At 38.1% G+C, this 12,925-nt stretch overlaps 1 protein-coding gene across 1 annotated transcript in view; it reads left to right on the top strand.

Annotated features, from left to right (window-relative positions):
- Positions 1-12,925, top strand: part of FLT1 (fms related receptor tyrosine kinase 1) — a 131,948-nt gene that overhangs the window by 21,341 nt on the left and 97,682 nt on the right. Inside the window, exons 4-8 of the mRNA XM_081953290.1 lie at positions 631-755; positions 9,716-9,878; positions 9,987-10,123; positions 11,237-11,411; positions 12,498-12,615. Coding sequence (XP_081809416.1) covers positions 631-755; positions 9,716-9,878; positions 9,987-10,123; positions 11,237-11,411; positions 12,498-12,615 — 718 coding nt within the window. The remainder of the gene's footprint in view (positions 1-630; positions 756-9,715; positions 9,879-9,986; positions 10,124-11,236; positions 11,412-12,497; positions 12,616-12,925) is intronic.

The raw sequence follows: 12,925 nt of genomic DNA, 5'->3' as shown, positions 1-12,925 counted from the left end.
CTTGAGGCAGCTCTTCCTTGTACTTAAAATGGCCTACAGGTTATACATACAGGAAACTGCTTTGCAACATTTGCTGTTTTTGGAAAATAGCTTTTAATTTCGTGACAAGGATGAATGAGCCTTAAGGGAGTAGTAACCAGCAACATTTCACTGGAGGTACAACATCTTGGTTGACCCGTTTTTATAACTGTAACTCCTGCAAAACAAAGCAGAATAGAAGGCGTTTTTTTTTTAAAAAAATGTCTGCTTTTTCCTTGGATGATATTAAAAAAGAAAATGTTAGGTTGTTTTGATACTTAGAAGATTTCGCCCTCCCCCTTTCTCTTCTCATTTTAACCAGCATGCAATATTGTTCAATTCAAATTCATTTTTGAAACACTATATTTGACATGCTTGAAGTCTTTCCACAATTTTTTGATAAATAAATTCAAGATGAATATATCAATAAGCCAGGAAAGGGTTTGCATTCCTAATAAAAACCTTTCTCCAATACTTTGGGTGGCTAATGCAAGTAACTGAGATAAATTACTATATGGCATAATTAAGTGGCAAATGTAATTCATCCGGTTTTGGTTGTATTTGTTGGCATTTTCTTATGTCATTTATTGTGATCTTCTTCTCTTATTGCAGACACACAAAACCCATTTATCAAGCTACATACAAGTATACCAGAAATGATACGTACAACTGATGGAGAGGAGCTGATCATCCCCTGCAGAGTTACAGCACCTGATATCCATGTGAAATTAACAATGGTAGACTTTTAAAAAATTGTTTGCTATATGCATTGCTCTTTATTTATTTAATTAAAATTATTTGATTCAGATAAATGCAATTAATACATCAACCTTTGTTGGATGTGTTAGTATTCAGTTTAGATGAAGTCATTGGCATGTTTCAGCTTTCGCTTATGTTGCTCAGAGCGGATGGGAAATTTTCTAAAAGGCGCTATAACAGTATTATAATGATAAAAAACATCTGTAGTTAAGAGGCTAATTATTCATTTATTGCTGTAGAGAGGAAGTAACACCTGGGGCAGAACTATGAAACATTTGCTCAGTCTGTATTACATTGCATCCATAAATATATCCAGCAGTCTCTGTAGGCTATTGCTAGTTTCATGAATGACATAATAGCATCACAACTGTGTGTCACAAGTTCTGATCATCGTAGGTGTGTTTGCATTGTCACAAGGCATGTAGAAAAGGGATGGGGCTTGCATAATATAGTAACTTGGTTTGCATAACTGAAACACACATAAACCCCGTGTGTTAACTAGTTTGGTTACAAATCATGTGTTCTGATCTGTCTTTTGGTGATATTTTATATTTCTCTCTGATTGCCATTGGAGCGCCTTCCATCTCTCTGTTGTCTTGCATGGTGAAAAACTGCATTGCTGAATGTTCTTTGATTTGCTATGGGAAACTTGTGGTCTCTGAGGTGCCAACAAAGTGGACTCAGAGACTGGGTGCAGCTTGCACAGTCTCTGTTCCTTTCCTTGTAGTCCATAGCTAGTCAGTGCAGGCAAAGCAGCGCTGTCAATGTTTTATTAACCAAAAATTTACAAAGACGCTGCTGATTGTGAAGGATTAGGGGGTGGCAGCAAGTTGTTGGATTTTTTTTTTTTTGATCTGTGCAAAAATGATTACGGCTAAGGACCGACAAAGAGTCTTAAGGCACAGATTAAAAATTCAGCGGAGTCTGGTATTTGCTTTTTCCAACTAATACATTTTATTAAAAAGAACAAGAGCCAGTTTGGTTTAGTGGTGTAGCAGTGTAGTTTCTGCATTAGCAGAAATCGGGAGACTGTGAGTTCTGTTTCTGCTTTAGAAACAAAGGCCAGCTGAGAGACTTTGGGTCAGTCTTTCTGTCTCAGTCCTAAGGAGAAGGGAAGGACAAACCACCTCTGAAAATCAATGCCATGAAAACTGAAAGGACTATTCCAGGTAGTTTTCAGGTGTCAAAAACTTATTGGAACACCCCCTCCCCCCCATCCACTAAAGCTTTCTTGATCTGGAGCTCATTTCATCAGATGCTTAGAGTGGCTAGATAGAGGTAAGGGGTTGAACTAGGATGGGGTGAAGGGATTGAAGGACATATCAACTCCTCTCCTCTCCCCACCACCCGCTTCATGCATCTGATGAAGTAAACTTTAGCTTGCAGAAGACTAAGCTCTTTAATATTGTTAGTTTAAAAAGCTGCTGACAGAAATCCTTCTGGTTTTTTCAGTACCAAAACCCAACATAGGGCTGCTACAATGTCAACCATGTCACATTAATTTCCTCCATGTCAAAGTTTCTGGGAAAAAGGGCATCCTAAGCAAAGCTATATAGGGAATAAGGTACTTTGCTAAGTCAAGCTATCTGTCTCCCATGATGTTGGTTGTGGATCTATCAGCCTAGGCTACCTATCCACAAAATGGGGAATTCTTTTACAACATGGCTGCTGATACTTTAGTATTCATGCATTTTTTAAACTTATTACCTGCCAGGAATCATGATGATGAGATAGGCAGCTATACAAATTGAAATAAACAAATAATATAAAAAGACAGTTTTGTTTGAGCAGGATGGAAAACCTAAAACTCACAATACATTAGCAATCATACAGGTAAACTTCATCACTCACAAAATCATTACATTTTCATGTAGGCTCATTTTTTAAATTTATTCTTCTATTGCCTTTAAAAAAACAGCTGTCAAATTCCAACTGCTAAATATATAGTTCAAAATAATACATCTGATTTTTTAAAACTTTTTTGCACAATTATATTTAAATAATCCAGTACTTTCTGCCCAATGTAGACTAATGTAAAGAAATAATAATCCAGTACTTTAAATTTAGTCTCAAAGGTTAAAAATTACTTGATTCAATGTAAGCTGATAAATCAGGAAATTATTTTAATATTCCTAAATTACTTTTTTTTGCTCCAGGACTTGCCTATATTAATTGTTTTCAAGATGCAGTTATGTTTTATTTTAGTTCTTATTCTTAATAATACTATCAGTCCATATTATGCTTTAAAGAATAGTATAGTTGTATGGTTTGTTTTGCGAGCTTAGCAAGCTGTGCGATATCAGCTACTACAATTTCTAAGCCATGGTTTATGTTGGATTAAAAACCTGAAATTTTCTAGTTTATTTACAAGTCCCACATACATGATAAAATGACCCTTAATGGGTATTATTTCCAACATGAGTTTGAAGTAAATTGATTCATTTCAGATAATTTTTCCAGAGCCATATACCAATGGTACATCATTTTATAACATTTCTCTTTGAAATTGTAACACGAATTTCATTTTTTTTCAACCACATGTTTCCCCACTATTCCACTAATATGTAATAGAATAGAATGGAATAGAATAAACAGCGTTGGAAGGAACCTTGGAGGTCTTCTAGTCCAACCCCCTGCTTAGGCAGGAAACACTATACACTACCAGTGTTGGAGCATTTACAACTTCTGGAGGCAATCAAAGTTCTTAGATCATTTTATCTATTTCAAATTTTAGCAAGTGTTTATACATTTTAGCAATTTCATGTTCATTGTTTGTACATTCAATTCAACATGAAATTCTATCTTCTGCTGTACCAAATTCATGATTATCTACTTTAAATCTTTCTCTTAACTGCATACAAAAATCGTAAAAACTAAATTCTTCTTCAGCCTGTCGCTGTCATGGTTTCTGTTATGTTGCCAGCAAAGGCATCACAAAATACTTACTCTTTTATTCCTTTGCTTTTTGTAAGTTACGCATAAACCTACTGAATGGCTGGCAGAATCTCCTGAATCAATGGGCACACTGCTTATTGTCAGCATCTACATATGCAATGATAAATCAGTTCAAAGAACAAAAGAGACATGTTTCTGTTTGGCAGCAGGAACCACAATATAATCTCCAGCATTCAAGGCCCTCAAGAATCTCAGCCAGCAGGTTATAAAATAACAGGCAATGTGTATATTGTAAGGCACACTCCTCTCATTATTTCAATAGTTATTATGGCTTCCTAGCAGATTCCGCAAAGATAAAGGAGTATATGCTACTGCGATATGAGCTGTGACTGCTGTTCATTCCGTTAGAACATATCATTGTCTAAGCAAATGGCAGAAAGTGAAGGGAGGGCCCTTCCTGTGCAGTTCAGTCCATGTAATCCATGATAATAGAATCCAGACAGAAGGCAGGCTGATAGTCTGAAGCATCTGTCAGTCTATGAAGGAGATATGAGCGGAGTTGGGCTGAGAGAAAGGGACCAGCCCGAAGTCTTCCAGCTGGCTTTCATGGCTTAGGTGGACTCACAGTCTCCTAGTTTCTACCAGCACCTTAATCCAGGGGTGGGCTTCTAAAATTTCAACAACGGGTTCTCTGCCTGGTTGCTGGGTGGGTGTGGCCATGGTGGGCAAGGCCTAGTCAGCCTCCTGCACCACGGCGGAGGGGGGACATTTTCACCCTCCCCAAGCTCCAGAGGATTTCCTTGAACCTCTGGGAGGGCGAAGACTGCCTCCCCCGTTTCCAGCCTTCTGGAACTTCCGGGAGGCCCGTTTCCCCCCCTCCCTGAGCCTCCCTGTGGGGCTTGCGCTTACCTCACATCCAAAACAGGCCGCATGGAGACTTCGGGGAGGGGAAGGGGGGTGCGGCCAGCCAGGAGTGAGATTTGGAGGTTCTCCAAACATTAGCTACCGGTTCTCCTGAACCCGGGTGAACCTGTAGCAACCCACCCCTGCCTTAACCACTAGATCAAAGTAAATTCTAAAGACCAAATGTTTCATTCTGAAGGACAGCGATACTTCAGCTAGCGTGACCAACTGCTAATCTTGCCAAACAAAAAACCCCCAAGGATTAGGAATTTCTCAATGGAATTCTGTATCTTAAAGTCACAAAAAATTAGAATTAGAATTTATAGAATTTATAGACCACCCCCTCTCCCCGAGGGGACTCGGGGCGGTGTACAGACAGCAAGCTAAAAACCATGTACAAAATAGATAATCTTAAATACCCCTAAAATCAGATTAAATGTTAGGCTGTACAGTAATAAAAATTAAAAAGCAACCTAAAAAGACTACCCCTAAAAATTTAAAATACAGGCTAGAAAGATTAAAACTACGGTTAGGCCAGGCCAGCTAAGTTGAACAGGTGGGTCTTCAGGTTCTTGCGGAAGGAGTGGAGATCGGTGGTAAATGATCGTTTGTATATGTTCGTACAATATTGGATGGCTTCATGACCCCATCAGTGTGATGTTGCATGCTAATACAGTACTTGATGCCAGAATCCTTAACTCAGTTTTGCGTATTGCTGAAAAAGTGTTCCTCTTTCAGACAAACTACATTTTATCCTGATCAGATCTTTATGTAGAATCGGAAATGACTGATATTGAAGTTATGGTGTGATCATGTTTTAAACAATACAAGACAAAGGGATTCTCCTGGTCCCCCCCCCCCTAAAACAATCAGTTCTCATTCAGTTTAATGGAAGAGAATTTCCTTTCAAAATATATTTCAAAGGCAAACAGAATTGTGAAGAAACTAATGAGATGTCTATGGAGATTATCAGTCATCTACATCATGGTTGTCCCAAAGGTGCTTTTTCAAAAGGCACCTGTACTTTCTTTGTTTTTCCTTGAAGACTTCTCATCCAAGAAGCTTCTTCAGTTCTAACTAAATGGTGGTGAATGGAAGGATTTATATTCCTTGCAGTCATCTGGTCGTTAGCACTCTTTCTGAGAGTAGGTGTGGCCACTTGGAGGTTTATTTGTGATGGTTTCACATCCATTTGCACTATTGAGGTGAAACCTGAGGGCACAGATAAAACTCTAAGTGGCCTCAATGATTCCCCAAAAGAGTGCTAATGATCAGATGACTGCAAGGAATATAAATCCTTCCCCCACCATTCAGTCAGAACTGAAGAAGCTTCTTGGATGAGAAGAGAAACATCTTCAAGGAAAAACAAGAAAGTCCAGTTGCTTTTTGAAAAAGCATGTTTGGGGAAACTAATGGGATGGAGCAGTGTTCTTGTACTTATGTAATAATAATGCACAGAAGCAGAGAGAAAGAAGATTGTGTAAAGGAGAAGGATTAGCAATCCCTTCTGGAGAGAATGCATCTCAGGGTCAGAAAAACAAAATTGTTTGTGGACATGCAGTGTTAGTTCAGCGTGGATTCATGTGTCCATTACACAATCCCTCCAGACTCCCGAGCTTCCTACGCACTGATTTCCACAGCACGATGAAATACCCCTCTTTTTCAATAGCTATCTACTCTCGCAACTATGGGGGAGTTTTGCTTCTGAGAAACAGTTGGAGATAATTTTTTCTCACAATTGCTTTGAACACATTTTTGGACCAGCTATAATTTTAAAGATCAATAATTAAAAGGTGTGTTGGCAGTTTTTGCCATTGAGTTCTCTAAGCAGATGGGCTGAAATTCAAATGTATCTAATGCTGCATTCATAGATTGTGGTTTGTATGTGGAACAATATGTATGGCACATATGTATATGTGTACACACACACACACACTGATAACCCACCGTTGCCCGGGTATTTATTTATGCTAATGTATTAGACAGGAAAAGGAATGAATTATATCTATAGTGTCAAGTCAAAGTAATGCTGGAGCACACAGACACACACAGACACAGATATGAAATTGAATCCAAAATGCACACTATCCCTATCAAAAGTACTGTGATTTGATGCTATGGATATACGGTAATTCATTCCTTTTCATTTCAGTGGCCCAGACGTTCCAGAGTTATGCTGGAACACACAGACACAGACACACACACCAAGGGGTGTTAGGGATGTCTTACCCCCACAGTATTTTTTTCCAGAAAGTACCAAGTTTGGTTGAAATTGCTCGAGGTGTTCCATAGTTATGCTAGAACCAAGGGTGGGTTCCGGCAGGCACTACTGCCGGTTTGCTCCGGGGTGCGCTTCATGCGTGCGTGCCTGCACATGCGCAGTGCAATAAAAATTGTAAACTTTGTTACTAAATATTAGGGATGTTTAGCTAGAATAGGACATAAGGATTCAGTGACATTGGAGGATTTTAGAAATAGTAAATGAAACGCCAGTATGTGCTTATGTATTAAATCTTGGTATATTTTATGATGAAGGACGTTTAAACAATTATAGTCAAATGAAAATGGAGGTATGATGATGGTAACATGTATAAATATCTGACTTAAAATACTTGAGTTAATATGAATTATGTTTGTTGACTGTGGAAGAGATGCACGAAAGCCTTTTTGTAACCAACTGATACACTTTCTATAGTATGTAAAGAAGGAAGAGTTTATGTGTTGTGTTTGTTTTGAAAATAAAAAAAAAACTTTTATAAAAAAATTGTTCTGTGCTTGCACAGAAGCGAAAAACAAGATGGCGGCACCATAGGCCTTGCCTGGAGAACCAGTTTGGGGGCGTGGCGGGCCTGGGTCGCTGCCGGTTCCAGCGACCCAGGCTGCAAAACCACTACCGGTTCGGCCAAACTGGTCCGAACCAGTAGGAACCCACAACTGGCTAGAACACACACACACACACACACACACACACACACACACACACAGCCATTTATATACACATATAAATGCTGAAACACACACAGACACACACACATGAGTTTGATCATCATGAATGTGGGCATATGATGGAAGATACAGATTTTATTTTGTTTTGTAGCTTTGGAACATTTAAAAACCAACATAGACAATTTAGTGGAAAAAAAAACAAGAAAAAAAATGCAGTGTATGACTTTTGGAATTCTTTCTAGCCCTTTTACATTTTCTTCTGTGGGATAGAATAAAGTGTTGCATACACTTTATGTTTCTTTTTGTGTTTCAAGGACAGGGCAACCAGAATATTATCTGCTCTGGGTCAACAGTTCATTAGGGTTTAGGATGGTGTTTCTCAACCTTATCGACCCTAATATGGGTGCACTTCAATCCCCAGAATTCTCCAGCCAGCAAGTTGGCTGAGGAATTCTGGGAGTTAGTTTGCACATCTTTAAAGTTGCCAAAGGTAAAAAAACATTGGTTTAGAACAGGGGTGTCCAAACTTGGGAACTTTAAGACTTGTGGACTTCAACTCCCAGAATTCCCCAGCCAGCATGGCTGGCTGGGGAATTCTGGGAGTTGAAGTCCACAAGTCTTAAAGTTCCCAAGTTTGGACACCCCTGGTTTAGAATAAAACAACCTGTAGTACTGCAAGCTGCTGTCCAGCTACCTCGCCCATGTCATTGTACAGGGTGGGATCTAGCAGGGATTTTTCTCTCCACAACTTCCAGCCTGATCTAGACTCTTTTGATCTTTCTTTTGCCAGCTTGTCTCCAATGCTGAATGTGATCCTGTTTTGTTCATCTTTCAGAGATTATCCATGTTGATGGGCTAATACACAGAGATGGCAGAGTCTTGACCCCTTTACATAAGTTGTTTCTTCCATTTGTTTGGAAAGAACAAAAAAATCATAGACATATTTGTGGTGTTGTCCCATCTCACTCCCTCATTGCCTCTCCCTTCCCACAGGGCCATTAAGTGCAGCCCTTGACCACTAAAAATATGTACTGCTGCTATATTTTATTTTAATTATGGTCAAATGTTTCTAATCTAATTGGAGTCATCACTGGGGTTTTGCAGCGTGGCTCTAATCTTACAGATGTGGCTAATATGTATCCCACTTAGAAATTTGCCTTTCAAATAAAAAAAAACATTTTTGGCCCAAACAGCCATGTTTGTTTGTTTTGTCTTTCTTGGAAATGTCTGACATTGCATTAAGGAATATCTCAACACCTGGCCCAGAGGCAAATTTGCCATTATGTACAGTATACGCTGTGTTTGCTAAGAAAAAGGGAAACCACTTCTTACTAAATACTTAACACAATCCATATTGGTCAATAGGAAATTAAGAGCAGGGCAATTTTGCTTGGAAAGTCCCATGGGCTTTTGCACCATGACGAATAACAGAATTTGGTGTGGTGGAACATGAAATAGTCAATTTTTAAACCAAGATTTTCCTGTACTAAGAGACCAACAGGTTTTCAGTAATCTTTTATGTCATAGTTTGATGATTTAGACCATTGCAATATTATTGTCCCTGCCAACTTCAAATCATTCTAACATACCTGTATTTGCAAATCATCCATGCAAATCATTTCCAGATGCAGTTCCCAAGTCATTCTCATCATCCATGGCCCCAAATGGGTTGATCGTGGCTTTTCATCATCACTTTGTCCATGCTAGTCAACACCTGTGCTACAAGCCAATCCATTCACAGTCTCTCTGCTTCAAATCAGTCACCCAATTTTTATCTGCTTCTACCCAGAGTTTGTTCTCTCTCTCCCTCTCTTTCTTTCTCTCTCTCTCTCTCTCTCTGTGAGTGTGTGTGTGTGTGTGTGTGAAACAAACAGAAAAGATCTTCAATTTACCTGGCACTGTTCTATCAAGCTCTATTAATTGCATTAATTAATTAATCTATTCATTGAATTGCCTCAACAAATCCAGTCTGGCAAATCAGCAAACTTGTGTTTTGGATTTTTCTCTAAGCTGTGGTAGATGAAGTGAAGCTGTATGAAGGAAGAAAGTACAGATTCCAGATGTCTCCACTCAAGTGCACTTTTCGTAAACTTCAGAAATGCAGATATGCGCAATAGACGAGGCATGCTCTATAATTCCCTGAGGTTCTTTGTAAGAAAACAGTGGGGGAAATAATGCATTGATTTTGTTTTAGATACCTGGAGGAAACATCGTTCCTGATGGGGAAACAGTCATCTGGGATAACACAAAAGGCTTCATCATTCCAAAAGCAACTTATAAATTCATAGGGCTTCTTAGCTGTGAAACAACTGTTGAGGGTCATGAATATAGCACCAAATACCTGACATATAGGCTAAGTGAGTACTTTTCTATACATCTCAGTTTTTCTTTCTATCTGTTTAACTAAAGCAACCATCCAGTTCATTTTGCTTTTCTTTTTTCTTTTTTCTTTTGGTGTTGCATAGACAATGAAATCATTAGTGTCCAGGTGAATGACTCAAAATCAGTGAAGTTATTCAAAGGACAAAGTCTTGTTCTCAACTGTAGTATCACTGCAGCCTGGAACACCAGAGTGCAAATCACATGGACTTATCCTGGAGAGGTGTGTACTTTTTCCCTTTTAAAATACTAATGAGCAGCCCTAATAAAAATGTTAACTAAATAAATGTACTGATTTGTTGTTCTTCTGCTGCATTTTGTTGTACAATTCATTTTATTTTCCATGTTGTGTTAGAAAACATACTTTCATGTTGCATCATTGAATGAGCGAGGCTACATTATATAGTTGCGTAAATTCACTGTGCATATTTCATAATAACACATTTATTTTTAAAAGTTTCAAACTTGGAAATTTCTTAGGTGACGTGATTAGTAATACTTATTACACAATGACAAAGGGTTTTATTTTATAATAGACTTCCTCAAAGTAGGCTTCCAACTCAGTTTCAGAAAGAAACTAATTAATTGGTTCAAAATTTGAGTTGGCCTCTGCACAAATCACTTCATCAATGATAAAATATGGTTATTGTTTTTCTTCACCACATTTTTAGCATATTCAGCCATGTACAAATATCTCCCAGATTTCCAAGGAAAGTTTGTCAATTTGCCATTGGTTCTTAATAAGGTTAATGTATGGGAAAATTGAAACCTACTTGAGGTTTGGCTAGTCAACCAATATTTAAGAGTATATTATAAAAGGTCCACTAATCATTTCCCTTTTCTGAGAGAATTCCCACTTTCCATTTGCATACATACTGTATACAGTATTACTGGCAGATCTCTCATTTTTCTTGGTTCTACACATTTTTGAGTGAACCACATAAGTCTTAATACAGAACACAATCCAAAATAATTTGCCTGGTTACTTGGTGAAGAGTGGTTAATAACTTTTAGCATACAAATTTGCCTCAAAAGATATAAATAATGCATACATACATACATGCATACATACATATGCAATATAATGTGCTATATAATATATGCATTCCTATATTCATAGGAAAATCTGGTCTACAGTGGTTTACAGACTCAGCATATAGATTCTAGATGATCTTCAGTTCTTACTTTCCAATACAGTGTTTTTATGACCATATATCTAAGAACTGCCTTAAGAAAGCATAATAAAGTTACATGTTGAATTTTGATCACTGTCTAAATTCCAAATAACAATTGTTGGTGGTAATAAGACCTGTGTTCCTTTTTTTCTCCTATCTAGGCAAGCAAAAGAGCCACCATTAGTAGAAGCATTCAACAAAGAAAAGATGAGCCCAACCTATTCTATAGCATCCTTGTTGTTGATAAAGTCCATGATATAGATAAAGGCCAATACATCTGCAATGTTAAGAGTGGACCGTCACTCAAATCAGATAGCGTAAACGTTTCTATTTATGGTAAGACATAATTTGTGTATATTAATGACAGACATTTATACTCCAAATGTCAAGGTTCTGACTGATGAACCCAACCAAAGCAAACATGATCGAGATGATCCAATCTCTTTATTCAAAGAGTACATGATTTTGGCACGTTTGAAGACAAAATCAGATCTAGAGCTTTCCCGCACTAACCCTTATAGTTATAGTTCAGATTCTAACCCCCCTCCCTCCATTAACTCAGGTCACATTGTCCAATATGGTCTCCAGATATTGTTGTGGGAAAGTCTTTTTTGGCTTCTGTAAACACCTGCCAAAATGTCCTTGGTTCTCATGTCAATATCTTGATGTCTGCCCATTTTCTATGTCCCACTCCCTCCCCCCATAGTTTGTTGGCAAGCTGAGATGCAATAATAGTTGCAACAGCAAAAGTCTTTTGAAGTTTGACACCAAAGGCAAGATTGCAACCTAGAGGTTAGATGAGACCATTGTTATGATTTTGTGCTTTTTACAATGGTTTGTCCATGTGACCCTCAGTTGGAACTCAGGAGAACTCTGATTTTATTGGATGACTAGTGAGGGCATCTTTGAGGACTTCCTATGTTGTTCTTTAAAAGGGATGCGATGGCCCAGTGGCTAAGATGCTGAGTTGGTCAATCAGAAAGGTCGGCAGTTCGGCGGTTCAAATCCCTAGTGCTGCGTAACAGAGTGAGCTCCCGTTACTTGTCCCAGCTTCTGCCAACCTAGCAGTTCGAAAGCATGTAAAAATGCAAGTAGAAAAATAGGACCCACCTTTGATGGGAAGGTAACAGCGTTCTGTGTGCCTTTGCCATTTAGTCATGCCGGCCACATGACCACAGAGACATCTTTAGACAGCAATGGTTCTTCGGCTTTGAAACAGAGATGAGCACTGTCCCCTAGAGTCAGGAACGACTAGCGTCTTTGTGCAGGGGAAACCTTTACCTTTATGTTGTTCTTTACATGCAAAAATATTCCTACTGATATTGACATTCCCTCATATAGTCTACAAATCATATTGCTTATGTCATGCTTGAAGTATTCTTAAAACATGATTTTCCCTCTCTTTTTTTCTTGTCTTTAAAGATAAAGCATTTATCACTTTGCAACATGGACAAAAAAACATGCTGGATGTTGTGTCTGGCAAGAAGTCCTATCGACTTTCTATGAAAGTGAAAGCATTTCCTACACCAGAGGTTGTATGGTAGGATTACAGTTACTTCTACCTAGAGAAAGAAGCCATTTATTTGACAAGATAACCTATTTCCCTACCTCTAAGTAAATAAATAAATAAAGATGTCCTGAAATATACTTGAAATATCTGCTTTAATTTTCACTATTTACGAATCTGTGAGATGACTATGTTTCTTTTTATTGAGATTAATGTCTTGCAGTAAAATAAATTTGGCATATTTGACCAGAGAGCATACTACGGTATTCTGTCAGATATTTAATATTCAAGGAATAAATATTATAAATTAATTTTTAACAGATCCATTTTCAAATTGGATTGT

Source organism: Natrix helvetica, assembly GCF_964273705.1.
Source record: "Natrix helvetica genome assembly, chromosome: 4".
NCBI classification, from domain to species: domain Eukaryota; kingdom Metazoa; phylum Chordata; class Lepidosauria; order Squamata; family Natricidae; genus Natrix; species Natrix helvetica.
This window is presented reverse-complemented; position numbering and strand designations above follow the sequence as displayed.